This window comes from Malus sylvestris, chromosome 13, assembly GCF_916048215.2.
Source record: "Malus sylvestris chromosome 13, drMalSylv7.2, whole genome shotgun sequence".
Lineage (NCBI taxonomy): Eukaryota > Viridiplantae > Streptophyta > Magnoliopsida > Rosales > Rosaceae > Malus > Malus sylvestris.
Window position 1 is genome coordinate 11,490,087 of NC_062272.1, and position 21,713 is coordinate 11,511,799.

The following is a 21,713-nucleotide window of genomic DNA, read 5'->3' on the forward strand; positions in this document are numbered from 1 at the left end:
ATATTTAAGTTACACAACTGAAGAAAAAACCGTTAGATCGGTTGATTTAACAATAATCTAACAGTCCTTGTTTCAATATGCTAGTTAGATGTGCAAACTTGATGTGTATCGGAGAATTTTCAAAACTTTTGAGGCCATTCATGCTATATAAATTTCTTGGTACTCTACTCTCCGTTTCTATAATTTAATTCCAAAAAAGATTTTCCTCCTAATAATTTTATGTTTGCAATAAACCTGTCAAGCATTGTAATGCATAATGAAAAATAATAGTGTTGTGTTATTTAGACACAATAAAAATCAATACATTTGTTAATAAAAAATAGACACAATACAAATGAGTCGCATGATGGTCCAATTGTATTAGATATAGATAGTGTGCCAAGTTTGCACATTCAAAATACTATTACCGATTGAAAAAAGTCTAAGTTGATTTGATTTCCTTATAGATTTGTTAGTTCTTACAAAGACAACATACTTGTGAAAGATATTAAGAAACTGATGGTAATGTTCTCACTTATTTTTACCTCTGACATATTCTTGTTAATTTTTTATCATTGATATTCTTCAATTCATTTGACTTGATGTCGAAAAACTAAAAAATATGTGAAAAATGAAAATGAGAATGGGGATAACGCTGCTCAAAATTTATTCCACTAAACAAAGCCCAATGAACAACCGTAGAAAACTAGACGTTGTAATAGCGCAGATGATGCCCTAACCAAAACTTTTGAATTTTTCCAAAAAAAAAAAAACTAAAACTTTTGAATTAAATTTGAGCTGTGAAAGTACGATAAACGCAACGTAGAGAGAGACCATACGACGCCGTTACACGTCGCAACGCATGCAAAAGTGTTTTTTGCTAGTTACCAAAAAAAAAAAAAAGTTTTTGCTTGACAAGTATCTGTACGGGAGAAGTAGAGGGGGCATAAAGGTCCAAAACGCTGCGTTTGGAGCCTGTTGTGGCTTCCTTATTCTTTCGGCTTCCTTCACCTCTTTCACAGAGAGAGTGGAAAATCCAAGCAAGTAAAAGCCCCAGAGCTCGCCCTAAGAATCTAAAAGAGCCCCTCTTTTGGCGCGTGTAGCACACTCTCTGACATTCCCAATCTTCCCATTTCTTCCTTTTAATTCAAAGGAAAAAATTGAATTGATTTTTTTATTATTTCCGGTTCTAAATTTCTGGTTTTTCCCCCTCTGGATTCTAAATTCTGGAAGCAGAGGCCACTATAATCTACTGAAAGATGCCGTCTTGAAGGTACTCACAGAAAGATACTTTCTTTTTGGAATTTAATTATTTTCTGCCCTTTGGTATATGTATTTTTTCTTGCTCGGGGAATTTAGACAAGGGCTTTGTGTTATTGGGTTTTGTACAAATTGTGTTTTGCTTTGTTTGCCTGTGTGTTTGTATTGAATTGTATTGTAGTGCAACGGAATTGAATTTTTAGGGTTTTAATGGTTGTTACAGAGGAGTGCATTGTGGATTGTGGAATGTGAAGGGTTTTCATGAGTGTGGTAATGGTGTTTTGGGTTTCTTTGGATTGCCCATTTGGTTAAATCAATTGTATGATTCATTGAACTGGTGGTTTTGTTTTCCTAATGAGGTAATTTTAGTTGATTGTTTCAATTAGGTTCAATTTAGGAGTTTCTAATAGGTATTCCGATTATCTTGAATGTTATCTGATTTTTAATGTTGCTCATATGGTGTTGGTGTGAATGTTAAAATGGTCGGGACTCGGTTTGCATTTTACCCTATGGTTTAGTTTAGGGTTTTGGAGTTTGAGACTTAAACAAGTGTTTGCTTACCTAGATGGTGTTTGTTGATGAGCTAATCTTAGTTTATTTTGGATTCCCACCGTCCAATCTGGTTTCCAACTTATGGATGCAGAGGAGTCCATGTTTGTGGTGTCTGGCACTGTTTCTGTAAAGAGCATGTTTTTCTAATTTTCATTGTCAAGTTACCACTGTGCCTTAATCTTCACTTACCTTCACTTACTTTTACTTGTAGGTTTTACGGGAGCTATGGCTCTTCAAAAATTTCCTTCTCGTGATGCACCTTCTGTTAGTATGAAACCTTTGAGCTTTCTCAGTAAGGTGCATGACAAGAATCAACCTGAGGATCTAGAGACAACTTATATAACTCATGCTAAGGAGCCTGATGCGGATATTGACATCAGAGAAGTGTATTTTCTTATCATGCATTTTCTGTCAGCTGGCCCATGCCATAGAACTTGTGGACAGTTGTGGAACGAACTTCTTGAACATCAACTTTTACCTAGAAGATATCATGCTTGGTATTCAAGGAAGGGTATGCACAGCGAGGATGAAAATGATGATGGGAAGTCATTTCCTTTAAATTACAATATGCTGGTGCACAGGTATGTAATTTGCCTTTTTATTTTATTTTTTATAAGTCGACCTTTATAATAGCCAGTTATTAGGTAACCTTCATTAGATTTCACTGCGTCTTGTGATACTCAATATTGTGTGGCATTAATTAATTACTTAGACAGACTTAGATCATAAAATGAAAAACAATAGCTATTTTTTTATCAAGCTGTTCTAACTAAAAAAATGATAACATAGATGTAACTCATAAAACAATTTTTTTTTCCTTTCATGAGTTGTTTTCTACTTGTTTTTGAGTTAATTACATAGAAGCATTTCTTCTTTATTGCTTCTTCTTCTTTTCTTTTTCTGAGAATAAACAGTGGGTATGATCTGGATTCTGGCCGGCACTGTTCAAGTATGTATGCTGTTTTCTATATGGGCGACTCTTACATTATTTATTAATTTTTGAAACTTGATTAAATTTTTTTTTTCTTTTGGGATGGTTGGAGGGTGGTGTGATTGCTTACCTTAATCTACTTGTAGCTCTGTCATGACTTTTTGGGATCATGAGATATTATCCAGCAGCTGTAGTCTTTGTTTCATTCATCTCAATTCAAATGGACGTTTTGTAGATCTTAGTCTTTCTGGGGATCCTCTTTCTAAAACCCATGTAGGGCACACTTTTTATTTGCTGCTGCTTGTTCTGATAGTTCTGTTCCAAACTTTTTCACGCCAGTAAGCGTAGTCCTTGAAGGAAATAAGTATGATTGTATTATATTTGTTATTTTCCTATAATATCCTATTGATTCCCTTTCCTCGTCGTATAGGTATCCTCACATTGAAAATGACCATTTGGTAAAGCTTTTGAAGCAATTGATTTCAAGTGCAGCCCCACCATCAAGAGGTACGAGTGGTGGAAATGCTCCAAATGCAGCTGATGTACCTACTCTCTTGGGACGTGGTTCATTTTCGCTTCTGACCTGTAGGTGACATTTATTAAGCTTTAAATGCTTAATTCATATGCTTGTGATACCTTTAATTGTTGAAGTTATGATTTTTTCGTTATTGACCAATGTTTTCCTTATTCCAAATTTGTTTCTTGTGTGTGTATGTGTGTGTGTGTGTACTGTATACACACATACATATATAACTTGGTGTGTGAGTGTGTGTGTATGTATCTTAAACTTCATTTCAAGTTTTCATACTGTTATCATGTTCAATCATCTGTTGGGGGTTTGAAAACGTTGCCCTCTCTTTTTGGAAGTTCTTTCTGCAACATTTACATTTGTTTTACTGGTGATCATCCTCAATTTCCTTTCCTGTTCGAAAATGTGTGTTTCTTCAGTATATCTAAAAAGGAATACCTTCTCCTTTTTCAGATGAAAGGGATCAAGTACACAATGAAATGAAACTCCCTCCTGCTCACATGCGTTGGCCTCACATGAAAGCTCATCAGGTTCAAGGGCTAAGGTTGAGAGAAATTGGGGGAGGTTTCACCCGACATCACCGTGCACCGTCTATTCGTGCTGCATCTTATGCCATTGCAAAGCCCTCAACCATGTTTGAGAAGATGCAATTTACCAAGAGGATAAGGGGCCATCGAAACTCTGTCTACTGTGGTATGTTTTCTCATTGTCAGAGTTTACTACTGTTAGGTAGACGTGGAAGTTCATTTTACAAATTCTTACTACTATTAGCAAAGAACCGAGTTACTTCAGTTCGCAAGGAAGCATAGGATTTTTTTTATACCTCTCTCTCTCTCTCTTGTTTGTATGCTTATGTAATTTTAGTATCTAGTTTCTGCCATAGTTCATCTAGGATTAAGAGAATTGATATATGAAAAGGAGACGGAAAGAATATATTAAAAATAAAGAGAGAATTATTGTAAGCTTTTGTCTGCTGTTTCACTCTACCAAGTTTGCAGTTTCACACCTTTAAAATGTGGTATATTTCTAATGGTGGTTTTATTTGGACATGAATGATGCAGCAACATTTGATTGCTCAGGCAGGTATGTTATTACCGGTTCAGACGATCGCCTAGTGAAGATCTGGTTAATGGAAACTGCATTTTGCTTAGCCAGCTGCCGTGGACATGAAGTAACTTGTTATTGGCCCCTCAAAGATATAGTTTTCCATTGTTGTCCCTCTATTTATACTCATTTGATCTATTTATACTATGATTAAGGGAGATATCACGGATCTGGCTGTGAGTTCCAATAATGCTTTGGTGGCATCCTCCTCAAATGACCATATGATTCGAGTAGTAAGATTCATCTGTTGCCAATATATAAGGATAATGTGTATTTTTGCTTTTTACTTTTTAGCTTTGACCTATGCTGGGAACTCAATGTTGACTTGCTTTAACTTTTCATGTTTACTAGTGGCGCTTGACAGACGGACTGCCAATTTCAGTATTGCGAGGACATACTGCAGCTGTTACTGCCATTACATTTAATCCCAGGCCAGGCTCTATGTACCACCTTCTATCGTAAGGCCAATTCTCTCACTCTATTTAAATGAATTCATGTGGAGTGTCTAATTAGCTGTAAGTAGTTTACTCTTCTGTTCGACCTTGCTGATCCTTATGCAATTTGCAATGTAATGTTGATTATTCTTTTGTTTTTCACTGGTTATCATTTTGCGATGCTGATTTCAGTGACTTCTAAGTATGGAAACAATTTGTTATTGAAAACTTTTGCTACTAAAACTATTTTTTTGAATGCGAGAGATCTTTAGGGATGCGAAAGAAGAAAAATGGAAATGGAGGATAGTTGAATTCGATAAGTTAGAGGATGATTTTAGGAGGGGAAATATCAAAGATTAGAATAAGATTTGAGGTAATAGTTTGTAGAGGAAAACCTATTTGGAGACAGAAAGCCATGGGCTAAGGAAGGAAAGATTGTTAATCTTGTATTTTGTTAGCTTGCAACATGTTTTTGGTGGGGACCATTGTTATTATATATTCTTAAGTCTTTCTATTTATTAATTAACCTTGTGCTGTTCTTTTGTCATTTGCAGTTCATCTGATGATGGAACATGTAGGATATGGGATGCCAGGAGTTCTCAAGTGAGTCCAAGGATATACATTCCAAGAGCTTCAGATGCTGTAGTTGGTCAGTGGTTTCTCTAGTGCAGCTAAGTTCAATGAACTTATTGACTGGTGAAGGAGAACTTAGTGTGGTCGTATAATTGTTTGACTGCAGGGAGAAACAGTGGTCCATCTTCAAGCACTGTCACACAGGACCATCATATCTTCTGTTGTGCATTCAATGCTAATGGAACAGTCTTTGTCACCGGTAGCTCGGACACTCTTGCAAGGGTATATAAAACCTTCATGTTCCTTGTTATTATTTCTGCAGCCTTACTTTTGCTTCAGTAAAATGAATTTTCTGCCTCTAAAGAGTAATGAATAAACTCATGACTTGTATCTTAAATAGTTTTCAGTTCAAATATAAATGAGGGAAAAAAAATCATTTATATATTTCTACTAAGAGCTTGCTGGTTGTAGGTGTGGACTGCTTCTAAGCCAGGCTCGGATGAGTCGGACCAACCAAATCATGAGATTGATGTTTTATCTGGCCATGAGAATGATGTCAATTATGTACAATTTAGGTTAGTTTGTGCTGAAATTTTGCTGACAACATATATATCAATCTTTGCATGCTGATTTATGTTACACTGCAGTGGTTGTGCTGGAGTATCTAGATTTATGGCAGCTGACACCTCAAAGGAAGAGAACACTCCCAAATTTAAAAATTCATGGTTTGTTTCTCCTCTCCTTGTGATTGTCATGTTAATTTTTCTCTGATATGTTCAAATTTTTCTCCTCTCTGTGCACTTATATCTGTCTATTCTACACTTTTCCTTTTGGGATTAGGTTCACTACCAGTAGTACATGATCTACTTTATTTGCCAGGTTCAATCATGACAATATAGTCACTTGTTCTCGCGATGGGAGTGCGATTATCTGGATTCCCAGATCACGAAGATCACATGTAAGTTTTAGCAAAGATAACTTATAACTTCCCTTCTAGCCTACCCTTTTTCCCAGTAAGCTTTTCTAATGAAACAGTTGTATCCACCATCTTTTGAATTTTTCGCTTTAAATAGGAAAAAAAAAATATGTATAGCTAATTTCATACTCCAGGGAAAAGCTGGTCGTTGGACACGGGCATATCATTTGAAAGTCCCACCTCCACCAATGCCGCCTCAGCCTTCCCGAGGAGGCCCTCGCCAGAGGATTCTTCCAACTCCTCGTGGTGTTAATATGATTACCTGGAGTCTTGACAATCGCTTTGTCCTTGCTGCTATCATGGGTAATTTGTTTGTTGTTTCTCATGTACAGTTTATGTATTAGAATATCATTTCTATGCATCGTAGTAATTGTCAAATGCCTTTGCATACAGTAAAGAAACCTAGGTCTTGCAACCTTTCACGGACTAGGATTAAGTTGAAGGCCTTAAATTCTGTAATTTAACATTTCAAAATTCTTCTTGTAATGCAGATTGCAGAATATGTGTGTGGAATGCTTCTGATGGTAGCTTGGTGCATTCACTGACAGGTCATACTGAATCTGTATGTGGCTCAATCTTTTCGTTATTGATTATCCTTTTTTTTCCTTAATTCTCCTTTCGAGAATTTTATTATTTGATCTTGCAAAGAGAAGTATGGTGAAGAGACTGAGTTAAGTAGCGTGTGCCTCCAGAAGTGGAAAAAATATATCTTACTGAACACTTTTCGGGTAGCTTATCATTTTTTTATTAGAAAAACATGACACTGCATTATTGTGGAAACTTTCTTCGGTGTGTAGACAGTCAGATGTTGGTTAGGTCATTGCTTTGCTTGATCTTTTCAATTGGTTGCCATAGTCGTCCTTGCCGTAAGAACTCATGAAGGACAAACCAAAAGCTTTCCCATAACTGTAGGATTACATCAAGGCTCATCCTTAAGTCCTTACCTTTTTGCGTTGGTAATGGATGAGTTAACAGGACATATTCAAGATGATATTCCTTGGTGTATGCTGTTCGCAGACGATATAGTGTTGATAGATGAAACTCAGGAAGGGGTAAATGCAAAGCTTAACCTTTGGAGAGAAGTGTTGGAATCTAAAGGTCTTCGCCTAAGCCGATCAAAGACAGAATATATGGAGTGCAAGTTCAGTGCAAATGGAGGCCAAAACGAGTTAGGGGTGAGGATCGGAGATCAAGAAATACCAAAGAGCGACCGTTTTCGTTACCTAGGATCTATCTTGCAAAAGAACGGAGAATTAGATGGAGATCTCAACCATAGAATACAAGCTGGATGGATGAAGTGGAAGAGTGCATCCGGCGTGTTATGTGACCGCCGTATGCCACTGAAGCTCAAGGGAAAATTTTATAGGACGGCAATAAGGCCGGCGATGCTGTATGGCACAGAATGTTGGGCGGTGAAACATCAACACGTACACAAAATGGGTGTAGCGGAGATGAGGATGCTTCGTTGGATGTGTGGGCACACGAGAAAGGATAAGATTAGGAATGAGGATATCCGGGGTAAAGTAGGAGTAGCCGAAATTGAAGGAAAGATGAGAGAAAATCGGTTACGGTGGTTTGGACATGTGCAAAGAAGGCCTACTGACGCTCCGATTAGAAGATGCGACTATGGGACAGAGGTTCAGGGCCGAAGGGGTAGAGGAAGACCTAGGAAAACTTTGGAAGAGACTCTAAGAAAAGACTTAGAGTACTTGGATCTAACGAAGGACATGACACAGGATCGAGCACAATGGCGTTCTAAGATTCATATAGCCGATCCCACTCAGTGACTTGGATTTTCCAAGTCTCCAACCGAGAAGTTTTCCTCACTCTGAAAATTAAGGGAACACTACCCCAACCTACATGCTCCACTCAGAAAGCTTCAACATACAAGCTTCAACAAAAGAAAATTCAAAGAACTTAGCGAAGAAGGCTTTGGTGTATTTAACACAATACGTTGAAATGAAGGAAAGCTTATTTATTGATATCCCCGATAAGCTACAAATATGTACATATACATGAGTCAAAATAAACACACAAGAGGGAGCCTTCACAAAGGTTGCTTAGGAGAAGTCTCAGCAGTCGGTAGAGCCCCAGAAAGAGAAGGCACCGGAGGGGGATCATTTGGAGCCTCAGTACTGGACAGAACCCTAGAAGGAGGAGGCATCAGAGGTTGATCATTTGGAGCTTCATTACGCGGTACAGCCCCAGAAGACGAAGGCAATAAATGCCTTTGGAACAAACCCACAAATCTCTGATGATCAAGTAAAACCTGACCATCAGTTTCCTTCATCTGGTCAAGCTTCCTCTTCATGTTTGTAGCATAGTCATGTGCGAGCCGGTGCAACTGTTTATTCTCATGCTTGAGCCCTCTAATCTCCTGTTTGAGACTCATCACTTCAGCCGCCAATGATTCAACTTGGCGGGTTCGAGCAAATAGGCGTTGGGCCATATTAGACACAGAACCTGCACACTGAACACTGAGAGCAAGCGAATCCTTAACAGCTAACTTATCAGACCGTTTGGAAAGTAGTCTGTTATCTTTGGGAGTGAGAAGGTTCCTGGCCACCACCGCAGCGGTCATATCATTCTTCATCACGGAATCCCCAACGGTAAGAGGACCAGTAGGGGAGACGAAGGATGGGCGCCATATGTTGTTTGGAGAAGGCGGGGTTGCCTCTTCAACAAGGTTCAAGTCAAAACGACGGTCGGAGGGGCCAGACATTTTCAAAGGTGTTGAAGAGAGAAGAGGTCGGACAAATCAAGATCTTAGAAGTGCAAGAATGAAGCTTCTACTGGTGGAGATTCAAGTGTGCTTTGGAACTTAATGCCAGCCCCTATAAAAATCTGCACTCGACGGAGCTTCAGAAATCGAAGAGGCGCCTGCTCAGAAATCGAAGAGGCGTTTGCTTTCTCAAAAGCTGGGCTGCTTAGAGATCACGAGGGTTGATCTCAGAAATCGAAGAGGCGTTTGCTTTCTCAAAAGTTGGGCTGCTCAAAGACCTCGAAGGCTGATCTCAGAAATCGAAGAGGCGCTTGCTTTCTCAAAAGTTGGGCTCCCCAGAGACCACGAGGGCCGATCTCAGAAATCGAAGAGGCACCTACTTTTCCAGCCTTGTCAGCACCTGTCACACGCACACTCAGCTTTGCGGAAATTATGGGCATTATGTCGAAGACTTCTGGGGAAGTAGAAAACACATGAATCTTACTGTTCAATCACCCACTTCCCACACGCAACAATAGCTCATGGGTACCACAGATAACTTTGCCAAAGTTCTCTGCCAAAGTTGAGCACGTGAAGCTTGCAACTCCCACTACATCGCTCTGACCAAGAAGGGTAAAAGAATAGCAAAGAAACAGCACTAACAAAGTTTAGACCCATAAATTTTGAAGGTCTAGCTACCATATTATTACCCACAAGGGTAAAGGAATAGTACCACTGCTGGATAATTGGAAAGTCCCTGTGTGTCAACCTCTGTGCTTCGTGGCAAGGTAGACTAGCAAACATGCCCAACCTTTACTCACATTCGAGAAAACACTCCCAATAAGATTGCTTGCTCCAAAATCGAAAAGGCACCGTCCTCCGAATCTCGAGAGCCAGACTCCCAACATGACTAAAAGGTTGTACCCAGTGCACAAGACTCCCAACATGACTACTTTCTTAAAAATCGAAGAGAGGGTAAAGGAACAGTACCATTGCTGGATAATTGGAAAGTCCCTGTGTGTCAACCTCTGTGCTTCGTGGCAAGGTAGACTAGCAAACATGCCCAACCTTTACTCACATTCGAGAAAATACTCCCAACAAGATTGCTTGCTCCAAAATCGAAGAGGCACCGCCCTCCGAATCTCGAGAGCCAGACTCCCAACATGATTACTTTCTCACAAATCGAAGAGACACTGCTCCCCGAATCTTCGAGAGCCAGACCCCCAGCATGATTGCTTTCTCAAAAATCGATGAGGCATCGTTCTCTGAATCAATCGAAGAGGCGCTCGCTTTCTCAAAAGCTGGGCTGCTTAGAGACCACGAGGGCCGATCTCAGAAATCGAAGAGGCACCTACTTTTCTAGCCTTGTCAGCACCTGTCACACGCACACTCAGCTTTGCAGAAATTATGGGCATTCTGTCGAAGACTTCTGGTGAAGTAGAAAGCACATGAATCTTACTGTTCAATCACCCACTTCCCACACGCAACAATAGCTCATGGGTACCACAGATAACTTTGCCAAAGTTCTCTGCCAAAGTTGAGCACGTGAAGCTTGCAACTCCCACTACATCGCTCTGACCAAGAAAGGTAAAGGAATAGCAAAGAAACAGCACTAACAAAGTTTAGACACATAAATTTTGAAGGTCTAGCTACCATATTATTACCCACAAGGGTAAAGGAACAGTACCACTGCTGGATAATTGGAAAGTCCCTGTTTGTCAACCTATGTGCTTCGTGGCAAGGTAGACTAGCAAACATGCCCAACCTTTACTCACATTCGAGAAAACACTCCCAACAAGATTGCTTGCTCCAAAATCGAAGAGACACCGTCCTCCGAATCTCGAGAGCCAGACTCCCAACATGACTACTTTCTCAAAATCGAAGAGAGAGTAAAGGAACAGTACCATTGCTGGATAATTGGAAAGTCCCTGTGTGTCAACCTTTGTGCTTCGTGGCAAGGTAGACTAGCAAACATGCCCAACCTTTACTCACATTCGAGACAACACTCCCAACAGATTGCTTGCTCCAAAATCGAAGAGGCACCGCCCTCCGAATCTCGAGAGCCAAACTCCCAACATGATTACTTTCTCAAAAATCGAAGAGACACTGCTATCCGAATCTCGAGAGCCAGACCCCCAGCATGATTGCTTTCTCAAAAATCGAAGAGGCATCGTTCTCCGAATCTCGAGAGCCAGATACCACAGACCACTTTTTCAAAGTGCTCTGACAGAGTTAAAACATGTGAAACTGGCAGCTCCCACTACCGTGCTATGACCAAGCAGGGTAAAGGAATAGCATTACTACTTCTTAGGGAGACTCCTATATATGTCGACCTCCATCCCCAACAGACAGGCAGACCTGCAAAAATGCTCAACCCTTCATCATATCTGAGAGGGCACTCCCAACGAAGCCTTTCGAAATATTCAGCTTTCCTTCCCCCCGATAATACCTCTGCAAACAAGCTATACTAGAGCAAAAATATCTCATATCATCAGGGTTAAAAGCAAGAGTATCCCATATCATGCTTTTTCCCTGTCTTTTCCTTTGGCCTTGTTTTTACCTGCAAGACAAGGAGAAAGAGAGCAATCAGTCAGCACTTGGAATCAAGCTTCCAGCCAGGAACTGACTGCCTGGAACCCCTTACCTGATTACTTACCTGGCATTGCTCTCGAGTACTCATCTTCAACATCTTATATTTCCAGGGAAGATTCCGCATCTGCTTGAGGAACAGATAAGGCAAGTGCGAAGGATACAAGGAAGCATGTGGAGACAAGCGTAACAGCACACGTGCCGATACATCCATTACTCTGTCAAAAGCAAAAGTATCCCATATCAACAGGGTGGAACGTACTCTAGATTTGATGGACTTGTTTTGACCTTCAAATTCTTCAGTCGGCCTTATACTCTGGAGGAAACCAGAAAACCCTCCAGCTCAGTTCAAGAATAAGCCTGTGGAAAGTTACTTCTTCAAAAGCAAAAGTATCTCATATCATCTCTTCTCATTTTTCTTCTCTTTATCCTTCATGCTGCTGCAAGATGGGGAGAAGGTGAACAATCAGTCGGAGCTCTGATTGCTTACCTTGTCTGTCACCTCTTTCAGCAGACCCCCTAGCTCGGCGACTTGGGGGACTCCTACTACATGGTTTGTATCGCGCTTGACCAAGCCTGAAACTACAAGTAAGCTTCAAGTGAAATTGATACATTACCTTGTGCATCTCCACCAGTTAAAGATACCACCCCTGGATGGAGGAAGAGTACTTCCAGAGAAGATGCCACATCTACCTATGAGACAGATAAGGCAAGTCAAGACGACACCACACTCCGATACTTAGAAGTTTCGTGATTACGAGATCATTCTCCCACAATATTTCCTAATGTCATTTGTACTAAATCTTTCACTTGTACTCACTAAAGGAGAGCTTGAACCTATGTACTTGTGTAAACCCTTCACAATTAATGAGAACTCTTCTATTCCGTGGACGTAGCCAATCTGGGTGAACCACGTACATCTTGTGTTTGCTTTCCTATCTCTATCCATTTATATACTTATCCACGCTAATGATTGGAGCAATCTAGCGAAGATCACAAAAAGCGACCGTTTTCGCTACCTAGGATCTATCTTGCAAGAGAACGGAGAATTAGATGGAGATCTTAACCATAGAATACGAGCTGGATGGATGAAGTGTAAGAATGCATCCGGCGTGTTGTGTGACCGTCGTAGGCCACTGAAGCTCAAGGGAAAATTTTATAGGACGGCAATAAGGCCAGCGATGTTGTATGGCACAGAATGTTGGGCGGTGAAGCATCAACACGTACACAAAATGGGTGTAGCGGAGATGAGGATGCTTCGTGGGATGTGTGGGCACACGAGAAAGGATAAGATTGGGAATGAGGATATCCGAGGTAAAGTAGGAGTAGCCGAAATTGTAGGAAAGATGAGAGAAAATCGGCTCCGGTGATTTGGACATGTGCAAAGAAGGCCGAATGACGCTCCGGTTCGAAGATGTGACTACGGGACAGAGGTTCAGGACCGAAGGGGTAGAGGAAGACCTAGGAAAACTTTGGAAGAGACTCTAAGAAAAGACTTAGAGTACTTGGATCTAACGGAGGACATGACACAAAACCGAGCGCAATGGCGTTCTAGGATTCATATAAGCCGACCCCACTTAGTGGGAAAAGGCTTTGTTGTTGTTGTTGTTGTAGTGTTCTAGTCTTCTAGCTATCACGTTCCATTTCCTTTTGTTGATTTATTGTCTGTCGTATTGCTTCAGAAAGTCTAGGTATTGCAACCTTTCACGAACAAGTGAAACTTAAATCTCTGACAGTATTCACTTCTGTTATTGATAGACATATGTGCTGGATGTTCATCCTTTCAACCCCAGGATAGCAATGAGTGCTGGCTATGATGGAAAAACAATTGTCTGGGATGTGAGTTTCCAGTTTCCATATTTTTCTTCCAATTATTTTTATGTTCTATGGTTTTGAATGCTTTGTTGACTTGCGATTTCAGATATGGGAAGGCATACCTATCCGGACATTTGAAACTTCCCAGTACAAATTGGTAGATGGAAAGTTCTCACCGTAAGTGAACAATAAGAACTCTCCATTTTGAAAGCTTTTTTTCTATACCTGTCGTATTGTCGTTAAATTTTCTTTATTCTTTATCTAATTATAACTGTATGAAACCCTGTTTCATTGGTGTTCAAATTGGCTATTTATATGGTACTTTATGCCCTAGCTTTCCATGATTCTATGTAGCTTTAACCCTAGCTTTCCATGATTAGTTATTTTTGCTTCTCTTTTGCGTGGCAGATCTTATCTGTTGGTATCCCCGCACCCCATTTCTCTCTTTTCTTTTTGGCTACTATTTGTGAAATATACTTTGCTTTCCGAACTGCTTTCTGGTAGTTACAAATGGTTTTTTCTTTGTAATATAGGGATGGGACATCAATTATTCTCTCTGATGATGTTGGCCAATTGTATATATTGGACAGTGGCCAAGGGGAGTCCCAAGATGATGCACAATATGATCAGGTATGCTTTTTCCCTTCAATTTTTCTAGCAAAATCCAAATATATGCCTTTAGTTTGGTTGGATTTTATTTTTACACTTTTTTCAAGTTGTAATTAATTGTGCGTACACTTTGACAGTTTTTTCTTGGTGATTATCGCCCACTCATTCACGATAGTTTTGGAAATGTTCTTGACCAGGTTAGTTGGCCATTTGCACTATTGTTTGTAATCTACCTACCATAACTTAATTCTGAATGTATTTTCAATGCTCTTATGTTGGATGTGTATTATAATTATTGCATGATGTGGCCACTTAGTTTGAAATATTCACAACATTTGATTCAGGAAACTCAGCTTCCAGCATACCGGCGGAATATGCAAGATCTACTTTGTGATTCAGGTTTCTCTCTACTCCTTTTCCTGTACGGAATTATTGTCTTCTGGAAATTTATTTTCTCAAGCACTGGTTTATGGTGGAACCCTAGGCATGATACCGTATGAAGAACCCTACCAGACTGCATACCAGAAGCGGCGGTTAGGAGCTCTGGGTGCCGAGTGGCGTCCTTCCTCTCTAAGACTTGCTGTTGGGCCTGACTTCAGTCTAGATCCGGATTACCAAATGTTGCCTTTGGCAGACTTGGATATATTGACTGAGCCTCTGCCAGAGTTTTTAGATGCAATGGATTGGGAACCAGAAAATGGAATACGTAGTGATGATACGGATTCAGAGTACCATATTACTGAAGATTATTCTACTGGAGGGGAGCAAGGAAGTTTAAGTTCAAATCCCTCTATCGATCCAGAGTGCAGTGAAGAAAGTGAGGATGAGGATGCTGAAATGGATGGACTTCGAAGATCAAAAAGGAAAAAACAAAAGGCTGACGTAAGTACTTTTTCAGTAACAAATTATATTTCAGAATTTGGTTAGGACCTGCCTGAATGTTTCTCTTTTCTGTCTTCTGTTTCCTCAGAACGAAGTCGTGACTTCCTCTGGTAGGTGTGTCAAAAGAAGGAATTTGGATGAGTGTGCTGCCAATTCATCCAGAAGTAACAGAGCAAGGAAATCAAGACATGGACGAAAAGCTTCAAGAAAGAAATGTTCCTCATCATTGAGACCTCAAAGAGCTGCTGCACGTAATGCTCTTAGTCTATTTTCTAAGATTACTGGAAGATCTGCAGATGGAGAAGATGAAGATGGATCGGAAGATGATATGTCAGGAAGTGAATCCCCACTTCAAGATTCCAACATTGAGAGTGATGAATCTGATAAACAATATCAGCAAGGCAAGCATTCAAAAGGAAAAGAGGTTTTACTCGATGAGTCTGAAGACATGGTTAAACCTATTGAAGAGTTTCCAGTAAATACGGGGAGCAGGAGGAGATTGGTGCTTAAATTACCAAGACAGGAGTCAAATAAGCTTGTGTCTAGAGAAAGCACAGTAAATAATCGTAGTAATGAGGATGATTTGGTTGACCAATCATATAGAGTACCTCAAGAAGCAAATGAGAATAATACAAGTCCTCAGGATCCAATGTCCTCCCCAGGTGACGAAAAATGCAGCAAATTTGAAACAGCAGTGAGTGGGCAGTCACAGAGAGTAGAAAATCATTTAAATTTCAAAGGGAGAATTAGTTGGGGAGGGTCCAGAGCACGAACAGCAAAGCGCCAGAGATCAGGAGAATTCATGTCATTGGATGCACTTGCCAGAGCCAGTGCAGTTGTTGGTCACAATGAAAAAGACTACACAAAACCTGAAAATGATTCTCCTTATTCAGAAAGCCAAAGGTTCAGGGATAAGATGGACACAGTGGCTATAGGGAATGAGAAAACCACTAGGGCTAGTACCTCCGATGGCCTTAATTGTGAAGTCAATGTTAAAGAGCGTTCAGATTTTAGTGAATGCAAGGATCATGATCAATTGCCTAAATCTGTTCACATGGCTCCTTGGGATGCAAGCACTTCCTCTTGCCTTGATAAGGATGGGACTGGTTTCTCTTTCAAACAAAATGAGAAGTTCATACCTGTCTCAACGAAATTGAGGTCGAGGAGGATTTCAAGGGATCCTAGTCCTTGCAAACATGAAATTAACTCTGTGGTAGAGAACATGGAAAATGGTAGGACGATGGAACAGGGTCCAGTTGTGCCAGAGGATGATGGAACCCATAAATTTATTCCAGATCATAGATATGATGGTTCACGAGAATCAGACAATCAATCTGATAAGAATGTTATTGCTAGCACACATGAATCTGTCGAATCCAGTTTACAGAAAAACAAAATGTTCAGTGCTGTTTATAGAAGGGTGAAACCACATAGGGGTAGAAGTAACTTAGAAGGTGATAGTGGTGTCAACGGAGAAGGCTGTTCATATACTTCATATACAAGCAACCACAATATCATTGCTGGAGACATTCAGGATGACACAACTGATGGAGGATGCAAGACACGATCCATGGGGTTCAAGGCATCTGCATGTGATCCAAGTAGTCCAGATCATGATCCTAAGTTGGCGGAAGGACATGAGCCAGGTTATACATTGAACCGGAAAAGTTCCATGGATAAGTTTCAACTTGGGAATGAAGAACGGGGATCAAGTTCAAGGACGAAAGTTGGTTTGAGGTCTACTAGAAACAGGAGAAGCAGTTATCTCGACATGAGTCCAATGGATAAAAGGAAGCCGCATCAGTCAGGAAAGAAAGTATCATGGTTAATGTTGTCAGCGCATGAGGAGAGCTCAAGATATATCCCCCAGTTAGGGGACAAAGTTGTTTATCTGAGACAGGTTTCTCTATATCTTTCTGCTGCCTTTTTTATTTCTTCCTTTGGGTGGGAGGAGGGTGGAGCTTGTACCTTGGCAACACAAAATGGTATCCCTAAGTGACCCATTGGTCGCACAAGTTACATAAACAGCTTTTCTTGAAATTGGGTTAGAGCTGTGTATGTTTGCCCTCCCCCAGCCCCGCACTGTCCCATGCTTGTGCACTGGGCTCCCCTTTCTTGTTTTGGTTTTGTCATATGAATGTCGATAGTATCATTTACTTTGGTAACCTCCTTTTCTTTTTCCTTTCTTACCAGGGGCATCAGGAGTATTTCGATCTGGGTGGATTGAGAGAAAACCCACCGTGGAGGTTTATAAAGGGGAGAATAAGAGCTGTCGAATTTTGCAATGTTCAAGACCTAGAGTATTCTTCACGTGCAGGGTCTGGGGATAGCTGCTGTAAATTGACGATTCAATTTGTAGATCCTTCTTCTGATGTGTATGGTAAATCTTTTAAGATGACTCTGCCGGAAGTTACTGGTTTCCCAGACTTCATTGTTGAAAGAACTCGCTTCGACTCTTCCATGGAGAGAAATTGGTCATGTAGGGATCATTGCAAAGTCTGGTGGAAAAATGAGGGCGAGGATGACGGTAAGTGGTGGCATGGCAGGGTTAAGTCTAAACAGTTTAAATCGTTGGAGTTCCCAGACAGTCCTTGGGAGATGTACACTGTTCAGTACAAGAGTGATCCTAGTGATGTACAACTACATAGTCCTTGGGAGCTTTTTGATGAAAATACTCAATGGGAGCCGCCTCACATTGATGATAAAAGCAAAAAGAAGCTGCATTCGGCCTTTGCCAAACTAGAGCGATCAGCCGGAAGTCGTCAGGTATTAAGGAGAAAATACCTTTTACTTTTAATAACTCAAAAACAAAATTTGGCCAATGGTCCCATCTAGCAAACTCTTTGAAGACTTACAAGGATTTTTCTCAATATTGTTGTGTACAATTCAGGATCCTTTTGGGGTTGACAAACTGATGCAACTTCAACAGAAGCCAAAGTTTACAAACTGGTATGTCTTCGTTATTCTTATAGCGTTCCTCGAATGTATCATTGGATTTCCATATCGTGCATGCTCTGTCCGTCAAACTGATGGCGATGGAACTTCTTTTTCTCAAATGCTATCTGGGTGTTGACATGTAGTCTTGTCTTATGGAATTCCCTCAGGTGTGTGGTTCCGATATCTCTTGATGTGATCCAGTCCAGGTTAGAGAACGACTACTATCGAAGCCTGGAAGCGCTGAAGCATGACTTTAAGGTCATGCTGGCAAATGCTGAAACCTATCTCGAGAGCAACGCGGTCAAACGCGCATCAGATAAAGAGCTTTTAGGGAAACTGAAATGCCTATCAGACTGGTTCACAGACAATATCCTCCTTGTAGCTCCCATTGATTTGCAAAGAAGTTGAGTCACTAATGAGGTTGAAGAAGCCCATCTTGATTTTTACTTCAGCTTTTACCCCCTTCTATTCTTTCTTCCTGCGTTTTTTATTTTTACTGTTATATTTTTTTAGGTATTTGACCATTATATCCTCGAGGATTTTACCATTGTACCATTGCTTCAATTTTGGAAATGGGTTAATCCTTTGGGGTATTCTGTTTAGAAGGGAATTAGAGATCTGCTTGTGTAATTTTTTTTTACCAGGGAATTCATTCTTGTACAGCCATTCGGTTTTATTTAATCACTAATAACGAAAGGAAAAAACAAAAGTTTGATTTCCCACCCCATTTTTTTGGTCACTCTTGGTTTTCTCTAGATATACTTTGATTTATTTAAAAATGGGAATGTGAAAATCACTTCCCTTCCGATACTTTTTATCCAGGGCGGGTTTCACCATTCCCGCCCCGGGCTTTCTCTTTCTGAAAAATGGCCTTGCCTGTTACCCATTGTGATTCAAAATTGCATGGAAGCAAAGTTTTGTGGCAGAAACAAAAGTAATTTTTGAATCCACGCCAAATTGGATGTCAAAGGATAGTCTAAACAAATGCGGAAGTGCTTTCAACACAAGTCTTTCGAACTGATCTCCATCCTACAGTCACATTTTTAGGGAACAACGCATGTTTCCGGTAGAACGAAAACTGAGCAGATAATGAGATGGGCGTGAATCTTAGTCTCTCCACCTATGGCCGCAGCTGGGGTTGCAGCAGACGAAGAACAATGTCATACCCTCCTCTCCTCTAGCAGTTGCCTGCACATATACAATAAACTTAAAAGCATTAGCAGCAGTTACAAATCTCCATCATATAGAGTAAACAAACAGCTATCAGGTGCAAGTTTATTGCACATGACTTCAATCTAACTGTTCAACATGGTATCACTGCATGCATGGTAGAGAACATATACCCCCCAGAGACGAAAAGAATCCAAATTCCCAATGATACAATGGCTGAGATTTGCTCAAAACAGAACGATGTTTCAATACAAAGTGGCCTACCAATCTCTCTAGAATATATAACATAAGAACTCGGGCTGAATACAAGTTAAGCGTCTCCTAGGAGAATCCATAATCATGGTCACTAATTTTAATAGATACTTGATTAAATAGTCAACTGAAATCTGAAGCGAAAGGCAAGAAGCAATGATACACGAAGAGCTAGAAGTTTACAAACACCAGAAGAAATCTTTAACCCTGATGCCTTTCTAGAGTTATCTTAAACTATACTAATAGCAAAACCGGCCCTAGCGTCATGAATCCAATTGTCTAATGATAAAGAGATTAGCAGTTGGAATTTCATCCAAACAAGTGACGACTTGGAATATTTATGTGACATTAAAATAATTAGCATTGCGCTCTTGAACACCAAAAGTTTGAGGCAACTACCAATAAAATTCACCACAACAGATAGAGGATTGGGCATATAACCTGAAAGAAAACAGCTTCTCCATGCTTGCACTCAGCACAGCGCACGGCTTTAGTTCTTGGAAGAGTAGGATCTGCAGCTACATCCTGCAATATCTGAGTGCGCTCACCCACAGCGTGGTGTATCTCGTTTCTGTAGACACAGTTGGTCTCAGCAATCTCCTGCAAACAAAGAATAACATAAAATCTAATAAGTAAATAACACAGTCCCTATCAACCCTGAGAATTAACTGGTCACGGAATGTATAAGTTAAGAGAATAAGTTCATAAAAACAAACAGAGACTGAGTATGAATTATCGGATTTTTGTTTCACTTTCCGGGCATGAACTTTTCGGGATCTAGCAAAAACCCTTAAAGAAGAAAGTAACAGCAAAAAGGAAAGAAATTGGGAACCCTAACTGAATTCCAAAATGTGGGTATCAGAATGGTCTACATTTGTAAAAAGACAGAAAATTTTGATGCAATTCACTCAAAAGAAACCAAGAAAAAAGTTCCATCCTTGTACCAAGCTTCAGTAAAGGCCAGATTAACCTCGGGTTATGGAAATTAATTAGCTTAAACCTAATTAACCAAATGAGATTACGAGGCATTAGGGCAAACCACTTACCGCAGGACTAAAATGAAACAAATCATGCAAAATAATTGCTAAAGAACAAAAAAAATCAAGGGGAGGCGAGATGGAGAGTGTGAGCTGACCTGGTGATCGCAGTTGCGGCAGGCGTAGAGGAGGCTCTTCTGCTCCTTGTCCTCCTTCGGGTACAGAATGTTGTTACTGAAAACCCAATTGAAAATTTTAGAAGAAAAAATTCAAAAAAAAAAAAACGAACAATTAAAATTAAAAAATTAAAATACAGTGTGGTGGGATTTACAGACCATTCGCGGCAAAATTTCATGGTACTCATTGTGGAGAAGCTCTGAGTTTTTAGGGTTCGGAGAGTTTGATTTTTTGCTTTTGGCGAATGGCGGGTTTTCTGCTATTTCTTCTTCTTCTTCTTCTTAATACCAGATCTTATAAGTACTCTGCTTCAGTATTGACCGTTATTCTCAAGAATGTTTAAGGGTATTTTCGGTAAACTGGAAATGTAGAGGCCTAAACAATAAGGCCCCAAACCCTTTAGCACCTGCAAACGAAGGCCCCAAAGGCCCAACGTTTTTATTGTTTTTTTTTATCTATTTATTTATTTTGTTGATACAGACGATATATTTACATCAAGGAAGTAAGAGATTCGATTCTAAAACCTCTAGGTAATTCGGCAAATTAACCAGAGCACTGTGCCCATATACAGAATCTGAGTTCAAGTTTCAATCCTCATATATAATATTTGAGTAATTTGATGTGTCAAATTATCGTTTTCCCTCTTACACATCACGTTAGTGCATGTTTTATCCCCAAAAATTCTGAACTATCATTTCCCTCTAGATCTGCATTCCAATCATCAAGAACTAAGCCTTTCAAAGCTTATCGATCAAGAATGGAAAGAACTGTTAATCCAATCTGTTAGTAACCAATTGTATCTCTTTTTGTCTATCTCGCACAATAAACGCAAACAGCTATATAACCGCGAATAGCTAAGAATTCGCTCGATGAAAAGCCATCAAGAATCTTGGTCCTCTCAGAAAGGATTATCAACCTAGACCTATAAACGGGTCGAGTTTATCGAATTTGTGTCGGCTTCAATCTGATCCGTTAAGTTAACGGGTCCACCGAACCCGACATATTAAATTAACAGATCACCCGAATCCAACCTGTTAAGCTAACGGGTTACCCATTTCACCCGTTAACAATTATTATTATTATTATTATTAATTTTGCATAGAGTTTATTTTTTGTTGTTAAGATTTTACTGAAATTACTAAAACATCCTCAACTAACGGGTGCTAACGGATCTAACGGGTTGACCCAAAGTGACCCGTTATTTAACGGGTTGACCCAAAATAACCCGTCATTTAACGGGTTCACCCGTTAGCGACCTAACCCGTT

General features: G+C 40.0%; 2 protein-coding genes across 2 annotated transcripts; one reads left to right on the forward strand and one right to left on the reverse strand.

The window, feature by feature from the left end:
• The first annotated feature begins 967 nt into the window (after positions 1-967).
• LOC126595832 (uncharacterized) lies at positions 968-19,062 on the forward strand. The gene is made up of 24 exons (XM_050262135.1): positions 968-1,252; positions 2,003-2,372; positions 3,153-3,307; positions 3,705-3,944; positions 4,313-4,422; positions 4,511-4,588; positions 4,707-4,813; positions 5,344-5,438; positions 5,529-5,644; positions 5,834-5,937; positions 6,010-6,087; positions 6,242-6,320; positions 6,473-6,641; positions 6,830-6,900; positions 13,387-13,467; positions 13,550-13,620; positions 13,977-14,073; positions 14,190-14,249; positions 14,397-14,451; positions 14,537-14,934; positions 15,023-16,834; positions 17,128-17,700; positions 17,825-17,883; positions 18,039-19,062. The coding sequence occupies exons 2-24, from the start codon at positions 2,017-2,019 to the stop codon at positions 18,277-18,279; spliced, it is 5,205 nt and encodes a 1,734-aa protein (XP_050118092.1). The 5' UTR covers positions 968-1,252; positions 2,003-2,016; the 3' UTR covers positions 18,280-19,062.
• Positions 18,787-20,746, reverse strand: LOC126595870 (DNA-directed RNA polymerases II, IV and V subunit 9A-like). The gene is made up of 4 exons (XM_050262257.1): positions 20,606-20,746; positions 20,429-20,504; positions 19,735-19,893; positions 18,787-19,059 (listed from the first exon to the last, which is right to left on the reverse strand). The coding sequence occupies exons 1-4, from the start codon at positions 20,632-20,634 to the stop codon at positions 18,979-18,981; spliced, it is 345 nt and encodes a 114-aa protein (XP_050118214.1). The 5' UTR covers positions 20,635-20,746; the 3' UTR covers positions 18,787-18,978.
• Positions 20,747-21,713: the final 967 nt, after the last annotated feature.

Coding starts and splice junctions, on each gene's coding strand:
- LOC126595832 (XM_050262135.1), top strand. CDS start 2,017: ATGGCTCTTCAAAAATTTCCTTCTCGTGATGCACCTTCTGTTAGTATG. Junction 5,645..5,833: donor GCTCGGACACTCTTGCAAGG/GTATATAAAACC, acceptor TGCTGGTTGTAG/GTGTGGACTGCTTCTAAGCC. Junction 5,938..6,009: donor GTCAATTATGTACAATTTAG/GTTAGTTTGTGC, acceptor GTTACACTGCAG/TGGTTGTGCTGGAGTATCTA.
- LOC126595870 (XM_050262257.1), bottom strand. CDS start 20,634: ATGAGTACCATGAAATTTTGCCGCGAATG. Junction 20,505..20,605: donor ATGAAATTTTGCCGCGAATG/GTCTGTAAATCC, acceptor TTGGGTTTTCAG/TAACAACATTCTGTACCCGA. Junction 19,060..19,734: donor GAGAAGCTGTTTTCTTTCAG/GTTATATGCCCA, acceptor GTATATGTGCAG/GCAACTGCTAGAGGAGAGGA.